Source organism: Staurois parvus, unplaced genomic scaffold (genome assembly GCF_062004578.1).
Source record: "Staurois parvus isolate SC_StPar_1 unplaced genomic scaffold, SC_StPar_1.0 ptg000549l, whole genome shotgun sequence".
NCBI lineage: Eukaryota > Metazoa > Chordata > Amphibia > Anura > Ranidae > Staurois > Staurois parvus.
The window spans coordinates 9,535,357-9,557,229 of NW_028318345.1; the positions used below are offsets into that span (position 1 = coordinate 9,535,357).

General features: G+C 43.3%; 1 protein-coding gene across 1 annotated transcript in view; it reads left to right on the plus strand.

Annotated features, from left to right (window-relative positions):
• VPS13A (vacuolar protein sorting 13 homolog A) overlaps positions 1–21,873 on the plus strand; it is a 290,475-nt gene that overhangs the window by 108,118 nt on the left and 160,484 nt on the right. Inside the window, exons 32-34 of the mRNA XM_089691099.1 lie at positions 7,166–7,333; positions 14,979–15,286; positions 17,066–17,213. Of these exons, the coding sequence (XP_089547225.1) occupies positions 7,166–7,333; positions 14,979–15,286; positions 17,066–17,213 (624 nt within the window). The remainder of the gene's footprint in view (positions 1–7,165; positions 7,334–14,978; positions 15,287–17,065; positions 17,214–21,873) is intronic.

Here is a 21,873-nt window from a genome sequence, read left to right on the forward strand (position 1 = left end):
TTGGCTGGGCCAAAATGATGACACTCCCGTACATGCTTGGGAGTTCTGTCATCTCATCATTGCTGAAATTCTACACTAAGCTGTCAGTGCACAACTTAGTGTACAGTGTGGACAGGCATGTAAATAGCTTCAATGCAGAAGTGACCTAGTATGTCTCTTCTGCTTTAAAAATCCTACCCTTTCACAATTTTTTTCCACTTTAAGTCCTTGGCCAGAGTTATATGCATTATAGTAATATATATTTAACTTCATGAGCAGCTGCTTATTGTAGGAATACATCTCTTTGGAATCACCAGTATTGAGGCAATTACAGGTTATAATATACAGTATATTCATTTAAAAAGGTCTTGTCTTTTAGAATTTTAACTTTCCTAAGATATACTGATTTCATAAAATAGTTTTTTATTATTATTATAAAGTATTTGTAAGTCAACAATATAATTTTGTAGCACACTGTTTTCATTTGTAGAGTGAGGAACCTGTATTGGCCTTGGGTGTCTTAAGATACAGGTCTCTGTCAACTTGTTTCTATTTCACAAGGAGTGCCTTTAAAGCATTTGTAAGTTTTTTGTAATTAAAATAACAAACTTGTTATACTTGCCTACTCTGTGCAGTGGTTCCTGAACCTCCGTTTCTGGTGTCCCTCACTGGGATTTCAGGCTCCTCCTCTTCTTGGTGTGCCCCATAGGAAGCTGCTTTTTGTGGTGGCACACCTGCATGCTCGATCCTGAGCCAGGCTGTGTGCATCTATTGATGTGCACTGAGCGTCTCAGCTCTGCCCAGCCTTTCTCTGCTCATAGGATTTTGACCGCAGCAGGAGCCAATGGTTCCCACTGCTGCCTCTGTGAGCAGAGAGAGAAGGGAGAACCTCTGCAGATGGGCACAGGATCGAGATAGGACTAAGGTAAGTATAAAGAGAGGCGAAGAGGCAATACAGACACTTGGACCTTTTTTACCTTCATGCAGGGAATGTGTTAATGTAAAATGTCCAGACTTTGAAGACAACTCTAAACTTCAAAAGTGTAGGAAACATGCAAAGGGTTTAGTGCAAAACCTGCCCTGTAATATCACATCAGTATTCACAATATATCACAGAAAGAATATAAAGAAAATAGAAACTTTTTTCTTTCTGATCACCTTTATATAATGCCAGTTATATAGTGTTAAAGAAACACTAAGGGGTTGGTTTGCTAAGACTGGAGAGTGCAAAATCTGGTGGAGCTGTGCATAGAAACCAATCTGCTTTTAACTTCTGCTTGTTCAGTTAAGAGAACAACAAACACCGCTCCAGGTCAGTCTCCACCTATCCCACTTTCATGCACACTAGCAGGTGCTGGCTCTGCTCGTTGCAGTCTTCATAGAAAAGAAATGAGGATGGTGACCACACATCTGATAAAACCACCTTTATTGAATTTTCATTCAGATACAATCCACATAGAGTAGGAGGAACAGAAGACCACCGAACATGTTTCAAGCTGACCACAGCTCTTAATCATAGCCGGTCTTCTGTTTCTCCTACTGTATGTGGATTGTATCTGAATGAAAATTCAATAAAGGTGGTTTTATTGGATTTGCGGCCACCAGCCTCATTTCTTTGCTCAATTAAGCTTTGACAAAAAAAAAAACATGGAAACTTATTGGTTTCTATTCAGAGCTGCACCATACTTTGTCACAGTTTTGAAACAATAGGCTAAACATATATAGAGGTACTCAAGTTGGATCTGCCATTTGCCTGCATCGGTGCCACTTCCTAACCCCCTCTACTATTCTGTTCTATTATGCAAGGTTTATATCTTAATTGGTGCAAATTATAGCTGCTCCTGAGCTCAAGAGCTTAAACCTCCTACCACTACATTTCACATGGACTCGAAACACGAAGATGCCTGATATTGCTTATTCTGTTAGGGATGCTCCAGAGCATTAATTATTGTCCCTCCCTTTCCAACATGAGCAACTGCATCAGTTAGGTTCCAATTGCCAGTTGTTTCACTCAAAATTTATTCCAACTGTAGTCGACTCATTGGTTTTAACCACCCGCTAAGAAGACACTTTAAGGATTCTGCTGACAGGAAACAGGAAGCAATTTCTTTGTCCATTTTATGGATTTGCGGGCTTTAGCTTTCATCCCATGCTCCCCTCCACTTTTGTTCTCAAACCTTGACTCAATAGTCCAGATTAGTAGGAGGGACTTGTTAGCTGCTAGCATTGACAGCGTATTTTTCTGTTGACCAGATGATTGTGGCACAAAGGATATTTTTGGTATACTGTGATGCCAGAGGCTAACTGAGTTTTGTCTAAGGTGACCTCCATCATGTGTCTAAATTCACAGGACACTCTGGCTAAAATTATGGTTGGTGGAGCAGGCATGCAGGAAGACCTTGTAATGCTTATCTTTGTGGGAGTACTTTGCTGGATGCAATTCCAAGCCAATGGATAAACCATGTACTGCATGTAGATCTTTCCCCACTAGTTCCATTAAAGGGTAGGATCTGTATGATAGCCTATGTGAAGATTTTGGAAGCTCACATAGCCAACTCTTGGATATAGAAATTGAAATGGAGTTTAACTTCTATCTTCTCTTTGCACCGTCCCATTTCTATGCAATGTACAATTTTCTTCCCATAATCATGCAGAGTTCTTGGCAGCCACTGAAAAGAGATGCATACTTATACATTCCTTTCTTTCCTAGTCATCTGTGATTTCTTTGTTTTGTGGTGGTGTCACGTACCTTGGTTGGAGGCTGAATTGACAAGAGGGCTTCCCTTGCAGCTATGGTCCGAGCACCCCTGAATGTGGTGACAGAGGTACAAGCCTCAAAGAAGAATGGGTGCCAATAGCTTAATAGCAGGTGACTGCTACTGTCAGGGACATAGTCAAGGTGAGCCAGGGTCATACACAGTGAGACAGCAGCATGGTCAGGAGGCAGACTGATTAGCAAGGTTAGCAAGCAGGGTGAGGTCCAGTAGCAAGCTGGGGTCAGCACCAGGAGATCAGGCATAGAGTAAGGTCTGCAACGGAAGATCAGTTAGTACAAACAGGAACACGAATTAGTACACAGCAGAGTCTCCTTTAAATAGTCTGCTTGGCGCCAATGTTGGAAGACCAGTTTTTGGGCCAATTAGATATCTGGACAAATTACGAGCTTGGGTAAGTTCCGACTAGGATCCTGAGCCCACGTGTGCGAGCCCAACAGGGACAGGAATTTTAGATTTAGTAACAATGATCATGCTAAAAGCATGTAAATTTAATTTCTGTGTGCTTTTTCACTGGGCCGTGTTTCTTTCCTCTTGCATTTTAGGAGTAGAACCGCATTTGGCACTTAACACCATCAAAGATCAGGTTTCTGCACTGTTCCTTATGTTTAAAATTTCTTTGGTGTTGCTATCCCATAACGTAGCCTTTCTTGTGGCCATCACTTCAGCCACAAGAGTTTCTGAATTATCAGTATTTTCCTGTAAGGAGTATCATCTGATTTTACAGAGACAAAGCTGTTTTGAGCCCAAGATTCTCTTTTTTTTTTACCCAAAGATTTAGCTTTTTTGTTTTTCACCTTGAAGATATTGTGTTTCCTTTCCTGTGTATGAAATCATTTCATCCCAGGCATATTGTTTCCATTGCTCCCTGGATGTAGTGAGGGCAATCAGCATTTACCCTTCTGCCACTGCTTCTTTTAGGCAGTTTGGCAGACGGATTCCCTTTTATCATTCTACAAGATCCTAAAAGGTTCAGGATTCAGTATACCAGTGGATTGGAGAGGCCTGTGAGTTACGAGATAAAATGCCTGCTTTTCCAATTAGAGACCACTCCACTAGGGCAGCGAGTGTTTCTTAGACTTTTAGTCACAGGACCTTGGTGTGACAGATTTGTAAGGCTGTGACCTGGTCTTTTCCACATACTTTCTTTTGATTTTACAGTGTAGCTTTTGCAAATGCTAATTTTGGTCAAAAGGATTCACAAATGGCTATTCAATGCCCTTCGTTATCTTTTGCTGTTTTTTGAAGTGGCTCACCTGTGTTGTTTGAGGGTTTCAACCCCTAATTCTGAGCGTCTTTTGGAAGTCCCTAGGGAGTCCCTAACTGTGTCCATCAATGGATGATAGAGAGGGAAAGTAGAATTGTTGTACTCACTGTAAAAACGTTTTGAGGGACACAGGTCCCTTCTGACACATATCATTCTTTATTTGGACTTCTTGCTACAACTAAATAGATGTGAAGTAGGAGGATGTATAGCCTCTAGGGAGTGACTTTCAGTTCTCTATGTGCTTAGTGTCCATTACTTGTGTAGGTGGCAGTATAACCCTAGGTTGCCTAATTATCATCAAGCTGTGTCCCTCAATGGACTGGGAAAATTATTTTACAGTGAGTATAAAATCCTTTTTTCTAGCTTCCCTTCTTAATCTAAAATGGATAAATTAGTGATTCATTAGGTGTGTTGATGTACTTGTCCTCGCCAAAACTCAGGGCTCTTTTAATATTCTGCTTATGTCGATTGTTGCTGTAAAGCAGCTGCATTTCCTATTAGCCACCAAACAAGGACAATAAAGGACTGGAAAATGTTCACAGCGAATGAGAACAAGTAGTCCAGAATGGGAGCATACAAACTATAGTAGTAGTTTGCATAACAGAGCACAGGGTACCTTTTTAGGTGCCTTCTCTTAGAATGGAAGCAGTTTAGCAGGTTAGAAGAACCACCAGGTTTGCAGGACTTCATTGCATGGTAATTAGAGTGTTCTTATGGACCCTATCTTTCTGTTTCTTATTATGATACCTGGATTAAAATTTATATTGATAGGAGCATAATTGCTATCCTTTTCTAATTTTCTCATACTTTTCTTTCCTACCATCATGCAATAGATCAATCTCTTTATTTGTTGCTATACTTTTTCATTAACTTTTTGATCCAGTCTCCTGATTCCTGGCAGTTGTTCATTTCTGTTGCTGTAGAGCAGTGGTTCTCAACCTTCTTAATGTGGCGACCCTTTAATACAGTTTTTCATGTTGTGACCCCCAACCATAAAATTTTTTTCGTTGCTACTTCATAACTGTAATTTTGCTACTATTATTAATCATAATGTAAATATCTCGATATGCAGGATATATTTTCATTGTTACAAATTGAACTTAATTAAAGCATAGTGATTAATCACAAAAACAATTATAATTATAATTCATGAAGTGTCGTTTTACTTCCAATACTGCTGTTTTCAACACAATAGCTGCTTTTAACAGAGTAGCTGCTTTCCACACAGCAACTGCTCTTTACACATGTGTGACTGGTCCACATACAGTCAGGTCCATAAATATTGGGACATCGACACAATTCTAACATTTTTGGCTCTATACACCACCACAATGGATTTGAAAATGAAATGAACAAGACGTGCTTTAACTGCAGACTGTCAGCTTTAATTTGAGGGTATTTACATCCAAATCAGGTGAACGGTGTAGGAATTACAACAGTTTGCATATGTGCCTGTTGTATGAAGGGAAAATGCCCCAAGAACAAGCAGGAACTGAAGACAGTTGCAGTAGAGGCCTGGCAGAGCATCACCAGGGATGAAACCCAGCGTCTGGTGATGTCCATGCGTTCCAGACTTCAGGCTGTAATTGACTGCAAAGGATTTGCAACCAAGTATTAAAAAGTGAAAGTTTGATTTATGATTATTATTCTGTCCGATTACTTTTGGTCCCTTAACAAGTGGGAGGCACATATGCAAACTGTTGTAATTCCTACACCGTTCACCTGATTTAGATGTAAATACCCTCAAATTAAAGCTGGCAGTCTGCAGTTAAAGCACATCTTGTTTGTTTCATTTCAAATCCATTGTGGTGGTGTATAGAGCCAAAAATGTTAGAATTGTGTCGATGTCCCAATATTTATGGACCTGACTGTAAGTACATTATGGCGCCGACCCTGTCACATACACCTGTATTTGTACAGGGTGTATGTAATGGGGTTTGCGTGATGATGTCATCACGCCGGGTACTCGTATGTGGGCATATCTGCATGTGGGCGGACCCGCCTGGAGACGGATAGAGGTGTGGTGTCTCAGTTCCTAAGACCATTGGAAATATGTGTTTTCCAATGGTCTTAGGCGACCCCTGTGAAAGGGTCGTTCGACCCCCACAGGTTGAGAACTGCTGCTGTAGAGGCTTATCAGTGCATGTGGCCACAAAAAAAGTGTGCATGGTTATGCTAAAATTTTGCATAAAAAGTTAATGTTCCTCCAGACTGATTTCCTAGAATTCAAAGATAAAAACACAGCTGGAACTCAATTAACAATAAAAAAAATCACAATTTGGCTCTAAATGGTAGGCAAATTTTTAGCCTTCACATTTACAGTTAAAAAGTGTAAATCCATTACCACTCATCTGCACATACTTCTGTGTACTGTGAACAACTGATAGTTCTGTTTTAACAAATACCAACTTTGACTACCTCCATCATATATGTGGACTGAAGTTGTTGCTTACTTTCTCCATCGTTCCTGTGGATGTTGCACTGCTAATTTGGCTCCCCAGTAAATAATAGGATAAAGGATATTTTTCGTGGCAATCCTTAAATAATTTATTTACTTCACTGAGTGCACAGACCCCATCTGTTGTTTTTTTATGCCTTTTTAAATCTTGATTTCCCTGATTCTGGGTCCTGCTTTTTTATTGTCTTCTCAGCCTTCTCTTACTGCTCTGGCATAACCTGGACAGTTTCTTAAAGCTAGGAAATGTGCAACCCAGACTGGCAGAGCATATACCCGTGCTTCAATATTCCACACTGATCTTAGCAAGGAAATGATTTCACAGCATGTTTAGAGAGTCAGCCTTTTATTAAGTGCTGAGCTCTCTCCCAAGAGCTGTACACTGAAATAGACACAAACCTTTAGTGATTTGGGCAAGCACTCATACGTATGCAAGCCTACTAAATCCATAAAAGAACATGCAGTAGTTTATTCTTTGTACTGTAAAATGCCATGTGTTTAAAGGTCTTGATTTGTTTCAGCCCATGTGTGTCGTTATGTTAACCAAACTTTTATAGTGCATAAAATAAAAACGGTGTGATATGCTGTAGCAGAACCTTGCATTTGTTTGCATATCTTTTCCCACAAACAAATGCAGCTATGTTTTGCAATAGTTATGTTTTTTTACAAATCTTTTTGTCACTAATGTAGGCTGTTTACATCATCGGAAATGAAGTCTTCAATTTTAAGATGATCTCCTTTGTGGGTGCTACTGAAGGGACTGCATACACCAATATGGGCATAGTGGATAGCGAAATTATCCTAACAGTTGGATGCATACAAGTAATCTTTGTCAACAAATTTGTTTCAGCAATATTGGTAAATATGCATTTTTACTTTTAATACACATTTATGCAGACTGTTAATTGGCAATGCTGTCACTGAAATTTTGGGATACAATCAGAACATCCACCTAGTTTTTTTGTCCTGAGTTTTATTAGCTGCCTTACATGTGGTTACCATACAGCACCTTTGCACAGTATTGACAGCCTGTGGCAATTTTGAAAAATAGTTTACTTGGGAAATCATGATCTGTTTACATTATTGCAGCTCCAAATGGTGACTGCACCAAAATAAGAAAAAAAATAACTCAACCTTAATGGTACCCAGTAACCAGAGGTGCAATAAAAACCACATTACATATTTATACACCAGTCAGCCATAACATCATGAACACCTACCTAATATTGAGTAGGTCTCCCTTTTGCCACCAAAACACCCCTGACCCATTGAGGCATGGCCTCCACTAGACCTCTGAAGGTATGCTGTGGTATCTGGCACTAAGCCATCAGTAGCAGATCGCTGCCTCCTCTGGCTCTCCTTTGTTACATTGTACATCCTGGTGCAATCTCTTCCCCAGGTAAACCACACACACACCCGGCCATTCACATGTTATAAAATAAAATGTGATTCATCAGACCAAGCCACTTTTTTCCATTGCTCAGTGGTACAGGTCTGATGCTCATGTGCCCATTGTAGGCAATTATGGCTGTGGACACGGGTCAGCACCCTGACTAGCCTGGAGCTACACAGCCCCTTATGCAACAAACTGAGATGCACTGTGTGTTCTGACACCTTTATATTGGAAACAGCATTAACTTTTTCAGGAAACTGAGCTACAGTAGCTCTTCTATTGGATCAGACTGCATAGCCTTCACTCACGTGTATCCCTGAGCATTGGCCTCCCATGATCCCATTGCCAGTTTATCAGTTTTCTTTCCAGGGACAAGTTTTGGTAGGTCCTGACCACTGCACACTGGGAACATCCTACAAGAGCTGCAGTTTTGGAGTTGCTCTAGCTATTACAATTGGGTCAAATTCCTACACTTGCCCATTTTTCTGCTTTCAACACACGAACATCAGGAACGTGTTCACTTGCTACCTTATACAGTATATCCCACCCACTTTCAGATGCCATTGTAAGGACATAGTTGATATTATTCACTTTGTCAGCGGTCACAATGTTATGGCTGATCAGTGTAAAGTAGCCAGATACAGTAAATGCATGGCAAATGTGGTATTCTGCCACTGCATCAAGTGCACCTACCTTTACTCTGTTTGCATGTGGGATTACAACTTCTTGTCCCCTTATTCTGTGCTGTGCTCCTACCTACTGTTGTGCTGCACTATGCTTTGGGAGACTGCAGTGGGCTTGGAGAGAGGGCAGTGCTGGAAGCCAGAAACACAATTTTCATCATACTCACAGGTTCATATTTAGGGCAAGTTAGTAGATAATAATGCATACAACTATTTAAATTTAAAAAAGGCAACAGTTGCAGACTGTTGTATAATTATAGAAAAAAATTTAAAGATGCTCCAAATTCAAAATTATAGAAAAAAATTTGAAGATGCTCCAAATTCCTCCCAGGATGTGGTAGCAGTTCCCTCTGGAGCAAGGTCTGACACTGCTCCAGTCCCCTAAATTTTGCTCTGTCACAGACACGCAACATGCAGCCTGTCTGACTAAAGCAGAGTTCTCTGCCATTATGTCTGTTCGATTCCAAAGGCTTCTTCTTCTGGAATCAGCGGGTAAAACACCTGTAAATGATCTTCAGCCCCTCCACCCCCTGATTATCTTCAGAAGTTACAATCTGAACTCCTTAATGCACTTCCATTAGCAGAAAGCAAGGGGGTGCTGACTTTTTAGTGGAGGATGTGGATGAATTTTTTACCTCCAGAATTTTGTGAAGTTACTTCACCGACTTCTCACTACATGCTGGCTAATGGGGGTTCATTGGTGGAAGCAATTCTTTTTTTTTTTTTATCTTCTACAGGTGTCAGGGCAGGAGCTGTGGAATGGACAGGCAGGCCTAATGGCAGGGTCACGCACCGACTGACGACAACCACCACCCACAGACCGGAGTCCCTCAGGGCGCGGAGTCTAAGCCCCATGCTGCCCTTCACCAGGGTCCCTGATGGTGGGGATGGACTTGACGCAGCCAGGGACCAGGTCGCAGCCCCCGAGAAACCCCAGCTGCCGTAGTGGCTGCCACCAATGGCGTAAAGCTGGTAGGAACCAGATAACAATAGCGTAGTCGGACAGGCCGGGTCGATAACAGCGGGACAGACAGTACAGAACGGTAGACAAGAATACACAGGTCACAAGCCGGGTTCAACAACGGGAGGTCAGATAAAGGGATAAGGCTGAGAATAGTCTTAGACAAAGCCGAGTCAGTTTCCAGGAGAGCCACGAGAGTACAAGAGCTTGCAACAACACAAACATACAGGACATGAATGCAGAGAGCACTTGCAGACAGCAGACTTAAATGTGATCGACCACACCCTTACGAGGAGGAGCCGCAGAAGCCTGAAGGCATAAAGGTTCCCACCATGCTTTGCAGAAACCCAAGATGGATGCTAGCACATGGAGATGCACAAGCCCTGAGGAAAGGTAGGACCTTGACAGTACCTCCTCCTCAAGGGCCCCTCCCCCTTCGCAGCTCAACAAAAGGCTTCTGAGGAAATCGGTTGTGAAAAGCGCGGAGGAGGGCAGGAGCATGAACATCCGTGGAAGGAACCCAGGAACGTTCCTCGGAACCATAACCACGCCAATGGACCAGGAACTGCACCCGACCGCGGACCAACCGAGAATCCAAGATGCGGCTCACCTCATACTCCTCATGACCGTCAACCCGGATAGGCCGAGGCAGAGAGGCAGTAAAGCGATTACAGACCAGAGGTTTCAACAGGGATATGTGGAAGACTTTGGAGATACGCTTCCCAGGAGGAAGAGCAAGGGCATAGGCAACCGGGTTCACCCTGCAGAGAATGCGGAAAGGACCAACAAAACGGGGGTCCAGTTTCGGTGTGGGCACCCGAAGATTGAGGTTGCGAGTGGACAACCACATCCGATCTCCGACCTGGTATGAAGGAGCGGGCAACCGTCTATGATCAGCCTGGAGCTTCTGGCGCTGTGCTGAGTCCTTCAAGGACCTCTGGATCTGCCCCCACGAGGAGCGCAGGGCAGCCAGGTGGTTATCCACAGCCGGAATGTCCTGTGGCGAGAACAACTCAGGCAATACAGTGGGTTGGAACCCATAGTTGGCCATGAAGGGGGACATCCCGGAGGAGGAGTTGACAGCCGAGTTCCTCGCAAACTCTGCCCATGGCAGGAGATCGACCCAATTGTCCTCATGATCCGATATATAGCAACAAAGGAATTGTTCCAGGGCCTGGTTGGAACGCTCCGCAGCCCCATTGGACTGCGGGTGGTAGGCCGAAGAGAAGGAAAGCTCGATACCCAACTGGAAGCAGAAGACCCACCAGAACCTGGTCACAAACTGGCTCCCATGGTCCGAGACAATCACCTTGGGCAACCCATGCAAGCGAAAGATCTCCCTGGCGAAAATCGTAACCAGTTCTTGTGCAGTCGGCAATTTCTTGAACGGAACACAATGTCACATCTTGGAAAAACGATCAATGACCATAAGAATGACCGTATGGCCTTGAGACGCAGGAAGGTCCACAATAAAATCCATGCCCAGGTGTGATCAGGGACGCTCCCCATTGGGAATGGATTGCAGAAGGCCCAATGGAAGATGCCGAGGAGATTTATTCTGGGCACAGACCGAACATGCTGTTACATATGAGGCGATGTCAGAACGGAGAGATGGCCACCAGAATAACCGAGAAACGACCCAGGACAACTGGTTCCTACCAGGATGACCGGCAGTCTTGGAATTATGGTAGGTACGCAGCAAGCGGGTACGCAATTCCTCAGGTACAAAACATCTTCCAGCCGGTCTCTCAGGGGGAGCGTTCGTTTGAGCCGCCAAAATCTGCTCCCCAAGGGGAGAAGTCAGGTTGGTACGAATGGCAGCCAGGATCTGGTTAGGAGGAATAACCGAGGTCGGCTCAGTGTCCTCCCTGGACAGCTCAGAGTATTGCCACGACAAGGCATCAGCCCTGACATTCTTGGAGCCAGGCAAATAGGAGACCACGTAGTTAAAACGCGACAAGAACAGAGCCCATCTGGCCTGATGGGGCGTCAACCTCTTAGCCTCCGAGAGATACGTCAGGTTCTTGTGGTCAGTGAGAATGAGAACTGGAACCACAGAACCCTCAAGCAGGTGCCTCCATTCCTTGAGAGCCAGAATAATTGCCAACAACTCCCTGTCTCCAATCTGGTAGTTGCACTCTGCGGAGGAAAGCTTCCTGGCGTAGAACCCACAAGGAAGTAGGGGTCCCTCGGGTGACCGACGCTGAGACAAGAGGGCGCCTACTCCCATCTCAGATGCATCAACCTCGAGGGCAAAAGGAAACCCAGGATTGGGATGAGACAGGATCGGGGCCGAAGCGAAGGCGGCTTTCAGAGCCTCGAAAGCTGAGATGGCCTCGGGTGGCCACTCGTGAGGATTACTGCCCTTCTTGGTCAGATCTGAGAGAGACTTGGCCAGCGTGGAGAAGTTCCTGATAAACTTCCGATAATAGTTGGCAAATCCCAAAAAGCGCTGAATGGACCGAAGACCACTGGGACGAGACCACTGCAGAACCGCCGAAACCTTCTCAGGGTCTATGGAAAAACCCACCGCGGAAATGATGTAGGCCAAAAAGGCAACCTGGGATCAGTGAAATTCACACTTCTCGAGCTTACAGAAGAGCTTGTTCTCACGCAACCATTGCAGCACCTGCTTGACATCCTGGATGTGGGACTCCTTAGATGCAGAGTAAACCAGGATGTCGTCAAAGTAAACCATCACGCACTGCTGCAACAAGTCACAAAAGACATCATTAATAAACTCCTGAAAGACCGCGGGTGCGTTACACAACCCGAAGAACATAACCAGGTATTCATAGTGGCCGGTTCTGGTGTTGAACGCGGTCTTCCACTCGTCACACTCCTTGATCCGTACGAGGTTGTAGGCAGCCCTAAGGTCAAGTTTAGTAAAGACCATTGCTCCCTTGAGGCGGTCAAACAACTTGGTAATCAACGGAATAGGATAAGCATTTTTAATCGTGATTCGATTGAGGCCCCTAAAATCAATGCAAGGTCTCAACTCACCGCCCTTCTTTTTCACGAAAAAAAACCCAGCTCCTGCTGGAGAAGTAGACTTGCGAATGTGCCCCCGGGAAAGCGCATCCGCAACGTACTCCTCCATGGCCTGATTCTCTGCCACCAAAAGAGGATACACCCTGCCACGTGGAGGAGTGGCACCGGGTTGTAAGGTTATGGCGCAATCGTATGGACGATGATGAGGCAGAGCACCGGCGCGCACCCTGCCAAACACGTCCAGGTACTCCCCATATTCAGTGGGCAACACAGAGTCCGAGGAGGTGCACAACACCTTAACCGGACCACGGATGCAACCAGCCCCACACTGTGGTGACCATGAGAGAATCTCGGCCAATCAAAGGTCGGATTGTGCTTCTGAAGCCAGGGATAGCCCAAAACCATGGAGTAGTGCGGAGAAGCAATTACCTGGAAACAGGCCAACTCCCTGTGAACCGCCCCAATAGCTACTTCCACCGGCAGGGTCTCGTGGGTAACCTGCCACGGTTGCAAGGGCCTGCCATCTATCGCCTCGAGGACCAAAGGAGTAACTTGAGCCTGCAGAGGAATGGAGTACTGGGCAGCAAACGAACTGTCCATAAACAACCCGCCAGCTCCAGAGTCTACCAACGCCTGGGCCATCACCGAGCCTCCTGCCCAAGAGAGGACAACGGTGATAAATGGTTTATCTTTACGGGAAACCGGGGACGAGGAAACTCCACCCAAGATCTGCCCCCGACAGGATCTCAGGTGCGGGCATTTCCCAGGCGGACCGGACAGGACTGCCGAAAATGCCCGCCGAGACCACAGTACAGGCAGCGACCCTCCTGACGCCGAGAGGCCCGCTCCCCCTCGGAAAGGTGAGCAAATCCCAGCTGCATGGGCTCACTACCAGACAAGCCATCCCCAGGAGGCGTGGGAGGAGAGGGAGGCACGGGCGGGACAGAAAACGTAGGCGCCAAACGATTAGGAGACCTCCGCAGACGGCCCCCGAGAAACCCCAGCTGCGGTAGTGGCCGCCACCAATGGCGTATAGCTGGTAGGAACCAGATAACAACGATAGCGTAGTCGGACAGGTCGGCTCGATAACAGCGGGACAGACAGTACAGAACGGTAGACAAGAATACACAGGTCACAAGCCGGGTTCAACAACGGGAGGTCAGATAAAGGGATAAGGCTGAGAATAGTCTTAGACAAAGCCGAGTCAGTTTCCAGGAGAGCCACGAGAGTACAAGAGCTTGCAACAACTCAAACATACAGGACACGAATGCAGAGAGCACTTGCAGACAGCAGGCTTAAATGTGATCGACCACACCCTTACGAGGAGGAGCCGCAGAAGCCTGAAGGCATAAAGGTTTCCACCATGCTCTGCAGAAACCCAAGATGGATGCCAGCACATGGAGATGCACAAGCCCTGAGGAAAGGTAGGACCTTGACAACAGGTTCCTACTTACTTCTTCACAAGGCTGACTTTTCCCTACTCATCCTTGCAGCTAACTATCGCAAGGAGTGGTCATCTCTTTTCAATTACTTTACAAATTCCTGCACATGGACCCTTATCCACTATCCACATGCAGTGCATGTCATGTCATGCTCCTAAAAACATCTATTTGAATTACTGCAGTAACCATCCTACTGGCTTGAGATTTTTATGTCCCAGGTTGCCTTGATGACCTTTTTTCTTAGAAAGCTCCAGAGAAAAAAAAATTGAACTATAGGTCCAAACACTGATGCCCTCACTTTCCTCTGTGATTGATACCTCACCTTTCTTGAGATTCTCCCCCGAACTTGTACTGATAGGGATATCCTCATGTAGTTATTATTTACATTCCCTTCAGCACGACATTTTTTTCTTTCGCTAACCCCATGGGCATACCCAGTTTACCCAAAGGTAAAGGACACAAGGGCAGTGTGAATACCTCTACACCCCTGGGGCCTACAGGAAAGAGGGTTTCTAGGAGCTATACCCAACTAGTTCTCACTGGGACTGTTCTACGTCTGTTATAGAATCTCTTGATACTCTTGCAAGACATCCAGGTGGATGGGTAGTTTCCAGCTGGCGTCTGAAGAGATTCACTTAGAGGGGACCAAGTGCTCCTTATAGAGACTGTTACTGATCTGTCAAGAGACTGATGCCACTCCGAAGGAGTAGAAAGTCCAGGATCTATAATTTTTGTACAAAATTTAGGAAGTTTGTCCTCAGAGTTGCTGTTTTCTAGTCAAGTAGGGCATCCCATATACCCTTAGATCCTATCCAAGTTGCTTCCCATAAATAAAACAACAAATACAAGCCCATGGACTGGTTACTGACTCTGAATGGAGGTTGGAAAATGCATGTTGCCTGGCTGTGCAGAAAATAAGGGGACCCAAAACCAGCGGCTCTCAAGGAGGTAGCGCTACTGGTACATGAAAATTCTTATTTCTCAAGCAGAATCTGAAATGTAAGCATTCTAACTTTTTCATGTTTCCTTCTAGGCTTTTGTGAATAACTTTCAAGCAGCTAAGGAGGCATTAACGGATGCAACGGTACATGCTGCAGAAAAAGCAGCAAGTGGTGTGAAAGAGCTGGCTCAGCAGAGTTTTCGACTTCGCTTGGACATTAACATTAAAGCCCCTGTAGTGATTGTACCTCAGTCTTCTACATCCTCAGATGTTTTGGTGGCAGATTTAGGTCTCATCACAATTAAAAACACGTTCTCTTTGGTAACACCAAAAATCCGAAGTAATCTTCCTCCAGTGGTTGACTGTATGACAGTCAAACTGAGTAACCTGAAGTTATATAGGTAGGAAATGAAAATATTAGTAAATCTTTTATTTTTAATAGGATTGAAAAACATCAGCCTTTATGTATGAAAACTGTAACCCAGTATGTATGTGGCATATATCTCTAAAATGTGGGTTTGAATTCGTGCTATGGTCTAAAAAGAAGTAAAGTCGAAAAAAAATCCACATAAGCAGCCACCACAATATTGCAGGTTACAATACAAGAAATATATATATATATATATATATATATATATATATATATATATATATATATATATATATATATATGAAAGTGCGGCACTAAAAACAAAATTCAGCAATATGATAAACATAAAAGTCCAATCCAAAAGGCTTGAAACATGTAAGAGAAAGGTCCCTCTGACAAAGAAAGGGAAGGTCAAAGGTCAAAAAACATTGTGATCCCCAGGAGCAAGACCTAAGCTTGTGAGCTCTTTAGATCCAGATCTTCAAATTAAAATGACTCTGGCATGAACCTATAGTAAATATTATCCCCATAGAGAACAATCCAAAAGGGGTCCTCATAGTGTAGTAATTAAAGAAAATGTTAATGCCTCAATCGCAGTAAAACACATACATCAAGAATCATAAAAAACAGCATGTCACCATATCCACTGGTGGTTTGTTTCCAACCAACAAGATGACCTTTCCTTAATTGGGGATCATTATTATCTGGTAAGAAGCAGTATGATCGGTGTTGGTGAAGGATTTCCTCCTTTTTTCCTTTTGGTGGTTTCTGGGAAATCTATGTACCTGCTGTGAATCCTTGTCAGGGGAACCTTTTTCTTACATGTTTCAAGCCTTTTGGATTGAACTTTTATGTTTATCATATTGCTGAATTTTGTTTTTAGCTCAGCACTTTCTTTTTATAGGCATATATGTAAAACTTTGCTTACAGATAAACTGTGGTAGGAGTCAAATCTGTCTTTGTATAAGTTACCTAAATCAAGTAAACCCTCTCTCTCCCCCTCCGTCTCTCTTTTTTTTTTTTTTTTTTTTTAATTGGCTTTTTGTGCTACAAGGCGAGACGTTTGCCTCTCCTGGATTCTATGAATGTGCTGATGTGCCTAATGGGTCCCAGTTGAGGCCTGCAGCACATCTGTGCATGTGGGCTTTCCCGCACATGCATGAAGACAGAGTGGGTATAGAAGTCCCAAACCTCAGCGTGCCTGCCCATGTACAGGAAAACCCCACGTGTATGCAGATGTGCCACAGGGCTCTGCCGGGATCTGAAAGCCAGGCAGAGCCCTTTGGCATCTATGTGCATGTGCCAGACTTACTAAGATGGTGGCACCGGATGAGGTGGAGGGGAAGGGATGGCCAAAGCTAAAGGGGACTGAAGTTCCTCTTAAAGGTGTTTAAATGGCATAAACCAATTTGTGTTAGAGCTGTACGCCTTACAGTGCTTCACCAATGTTTGTTTGTGGGTACTCATAATGAGCACAATGGATGGTACTGTGGGAGATCTGGATAGAAAAGAAAGAAGTCACTATCACCACTGTCATATTTGTTTTACTTGTTTATTGTGAAAGCTGCATCATATAGGTCAGAATAGCTTGTGTTTTGAAACCTCATTGGGTCTTTTCCTCAATTAATGAGTGAAACAAATATATAGCAAAAGGACAAACAGTGACGTTTTAATTTCAATAAACACATTTTAACAGTTACACTTGTAAACTTGTTAAATGACAGATGAAAATAAAAATCCACACTGGAATATTTTTTTGTACATATGAATATTATACATTAGAATTACCAAATGTGCTCTTCTTCCACAGGACAGTTTTTGAAAAAGGTTCGTTACTATCAGAAATAGAACTCTTGCAGCCTCTAAATATGGACATCACAATTGAGCGTAATTTGGCTGCTGCCTGGTACAGTGACATTCCTGATATTAAAATCGTTGGACATCTCAAACCCATGAGTGTAAGTTTTATTTATTGAAGTTTGAATATAAAAGAGCTGGCATAAAACTGGTCTATTCCTGAATTTAATTAAGTATCATTTGTGAAATATTCCAGGTGCTCTAAGTTGACATTTATATAAAAATGATCTCTGGATGCATATGTTTCTGGATTAATATATTGGATAATTATATATCTGTGTCTGTTGTTAGTTTTTGTTTGCAGAAACCATGTGTATATTTTAAATAGTCATTTTATATCTGATTGGTATGTTATTAAACCATATATAAAGAAAAACAAAAGTGCTGTAGGCCTTAGCAGCATCTGGTGCATTTGTTGTCTCTAGTGCACTGTGCATGTAAAGGGCACAGTGTGCATGCTCCTCTATCTGGAAGTTCAGGGAAGATAAGATAGTGGTTAACAAGGGAAGGTGTGTAAGTGTTTGGCCTAAATACAATGTATTGGAGAATGTTGCACTGCTTGACAGTAATTCATTAATTTAAAAAAATAATACTTTTAAAATTCTAAAATGTGCTGTAATCAACATAATGTACCTTTTATAAAAATACACATCAAAATGGCATATGTTAACTGGCTGCACAACGTTCCTTCTTTCAGCATATTTCTATACTAATGCCATTATATTTTAAAGGTAAATGCAGAATGAACACTTGAATTTTTTAATTTTGACTGCCTCAAAGACGTTGTCTGTAATGCTTATAAACTAGGCCTAAATAGTTGATGGCATCTCACCTTGTCTATTCAAAGAACACCTTGTTTTCAGCAAATAGAAGTCCAGGCTTTTTTGTTCCATTGCCCACCTGTGGCTTCTGCTTTTCTGGTACCTCGTGGATCATCCGGTCTTCTAGTTGCTTCCGCCTCCTTCCTGTAGTGACTTTCTTGGCACCTGCGACCCTCCTCAGCACCAGATGTTTGGGTTAAAAATACCATTATACCAATGAGGCATTGACTCATTTTGGGCATAGATATTCTTCACTACACTGTTCAAAGTGTCTTTACATACACACACAGAGGATAGTCCTGTTGCAGTGGGTGACCTGAACCCATATTGTTCTCACTAGTGGGTGTGAGTTCTTGGTTTTCCTGGAAAGAAACGAAGCCTGCAACAAAGACCCTGGGACCCCTATTGCTATAGGGTTGCCCTCCCTGGAGTCCTTTACACATGTGCAGCATGAGCCTCAGCCCTCGCATATGTCCACAGAACCTTTAATATCTACTACAAATGTTTTATTGGTTTGTGTGCAATTAATGCAAAAGCCAACCTGCAAGGGTTATATGTGCACTCTGGTGCATTCTACCACTATACATGCTACTGTACCTCCACCTCGAGTGGGGTCAGAAGTACCTATTAATATTTCTTTTTTTTAAATTAAGTAATTTTTATTGAAATATTTTTGCAAGTCAAACAGCTTAGCAACAAATAGAAAACATAGCTATGATGTAGCAACACAATATCAGCACCAGCAAACGCCAAGCCGACCGTCCTATGAACATTTCAGACAACAAAACAGTAAAAAAGAAAAGAATACAATAGTTCTAACAACTGAGACTTTAGGTCATATAAACCAAAAAACAAAAGGAGCTTTTTTGTCCTATACAGAGATTGTGCAGAATCGCAGTACATACATATAAGATACTCAGAACCAGTATGGTCAGAATCACCAGTAAAACTTGTATCCGAACACATCATGTTCTAAGGATCCCTCAGCAGCAACAACATTACATCCACAACCGCAGAAGTCTAACCCTCTTCCATTCCCATGGATAGTAATGAAGTTGTAAAATCACTTGACTCTAGCCATAATGACCATATTTTCCTAAATTTTTTTGGGCACTTCTTGTGCTTGTAGGTTAACTCTTCCCTTCTCCAAGTAGAATTTACAATGTTCCTCCACTGCCTGAGTTGGTGGCAAATGGGAAATCCATTTTTGAAGGATGAGTTTACAGGCTATGTATAGGGATTTGATCCATAACAAGTGCATCCCTGCAGGAAGGATATCCTCAGTAATGATACCCAATAACGCAACCTTGGGATCAAGTTGCACCTGCATGGAACAAATCGAATTAAGGGTATTAAATATAGCCAGTATCCAGGTGACATCTCGAACACAACGGAGAGTCTAATCTTCCCCAGGAGTAAAGCTTTAGTGAGGTGTAATGCACTCTATGAATAATAATAAACAGTTGAGTCCGGAGTTGTGATGGAGATAAAGAAACCTGCAAGAGGGACTTCAAAACTTGAGCCCATTCCTCTTCCTCTATTATTTCCAGATCCTGCCGCCACTGTCCTAAACTCTGCACCTGAAAGCAAGGCGAAACAGACGACTGTAAAGAGGAGTAGAGATCTCCTATGAGACCTCTCTTAGGGCAAGACGTGGACACCCCATAGTCAATGGTGTGGAAGTATTATATTTAAATATGACCATAGCAGCCTGACAATGTAATGCATGGCCCTGGAGGAATATGATAGCGCTCCAACAACTCACTAAAGGGTAAGAGCACATCCCGATTATACAATTGGTGGAAAAATCGAAGGCCAGATCTTTTCCAAATATCAAAACCCTCAAGCTTCGTTACTTCCGACAGCTGAGGGTTATTCCAAATGGGCATATATTGAGTGTATACCTCATGCTTGGTTAAAGTGCGGACATAATCCCATACCTTATGAATTAAATTAAAAGTGGGAAAAGAACGCTTTTGATGAAAACAATGAAAAACTAACAATTGTACCAGGGGAACAATAATAAACTGAGAGATTATAATACACTGAAGTGGATCAGAGATATCCAGCTTATTCCAGCCATACCAGTGTTGCATCTGTGATGCTATACAATATAATCTGGCATTAGGAACAGCCAGGCCCCCCACATCCTTGGGCAGCTGCAACATGGAGAGACGTATTCTGGAATGTCTATGTTTCCAAATAAGATCCCTAAAAAGGGAATCAATTTTTCGAAAAAGGATCTGCGGAAGCCATACTGGACAATTATGTAGGATATAGAGGAGTTGAGGCATCCAGATCATCTTTAAGTTAGCTCTACCAATGACCGTTAAATGCAATTTACACCATATTCTGCTCATTTGTTTTAACCTATGTAGTAAAGGTGTTAAGTTACATTCCACATAATCAGATACCTGAGGGGTATCCAAAACTCCCAAATACTTGAAGGAGGACACTACCGATATCTGCTGAGCTATAGGTGGAAAATCAGACGAAAGGGGGTCCAGCGGCAAAAGAACTGACTTGTCCCAGTTAATTGTAAACCCTGAAAATGAACCATATGTATTTATAAGGGACATTACTGCAATTAATGAAGAGGAGGTATACCCCAAAAACAGTAGTGTCATCAGCGTATACTGCTATTTTATCTTCTTCTATAGCCCATTTAAATCCTGTGATATTAAAGGACTGACAGATTGCTGCCGCTAAGGGCTCCAAGGCCATCGCAAAAAGGAGGGGTGATGAAGGGCAACCCTGTCTCGTACCTCTATGTAATGGAAAGGAGTCTGAAACATGCCCATTGATTTGTACTCTAGCTGTCGGCGCTACATAGAGAAGTTGGATCCATTTTAAAAATTTAGGCCCAAACCCAAACTGCCACAAACAATGTCACAGAAAATTCCATTCTATACTATCGAATGCTTTAGCTGCATCAAGCGACAGTACAGCTCTGTTACCGTCGTTACTCATTGGGATTTGCAAGTTCCAGAACAATCGTCTGATACAGGGGCGGATTGACAACTCTCCCGGGCAATAGTGGATCATGGGGCCTCTGTGTCCTTGCCCAAACTCAAAAAAGCCTATGAAAAAGGTACCAGGGGCATCTCATGGTGCCCCCTACTGACCCCGGGCCCTCGGGCAGTGCCCGAGTTTCCCAATGGTCAGTCCGCCCCTGGTCTGATATTAATAGATGTGGCCCTGGTCGGGATAAAACCAGATCGATCTGGATGAATTACCGTCGATATAACATCGATAAACGGACAGCTAACATTTTAGCCAGAAGCTTAACGTCCGAATTAAGCAACGATATCGGGTGATAAGAGTCTGGAATGCTGGAGCCCTTGCATGATTTGGGTAATACTACAATGACAGCCTCCTTCATAGACAGGGTCCCAACTTCAAAAGCGTTATTAAATACCTCTAAGAGTTCTGGTAAAAGGAAATCTATAGGTTTTATACACCTCATTAGGAAGGCCGTCAAGCCCCAGGGCCCTATTATTAGACATACCAGCAGCCACAAGCTGCAACTCTTCCAAATTCAATGGCATCTACAGTGCTTTTCTCTCTGAGGCAGACAGACAGCAATTGAATGGAAGTAAGAAATGACAATAAGTCTTCCTCATTGTAGGATCCCTTAGTACTGTATAGGGACCTGAAAAACTCACAAAAGACTGAAGAGATCTCCGGAGTGGCAGTGGCCACAACATCCGGAGGCTCCCACATCTCAGAAATGTAAGTCCGAGGATTCTGTGCCTTCACTATAGTACCCAGCAAATGACCCATATTTTCCCCTTCCTCAAAGTATGGCTGCTGAAGGGAAAAACGCTTCTGTTCTGCTTTCTTGAGGGAAATAGAGGAATAATCCTGTTGCAATTGTTCCCAATCATGTAAGTTAACCATCATGGGATCAGCTAGATATCTGGCTTCAGCCCATAAAACC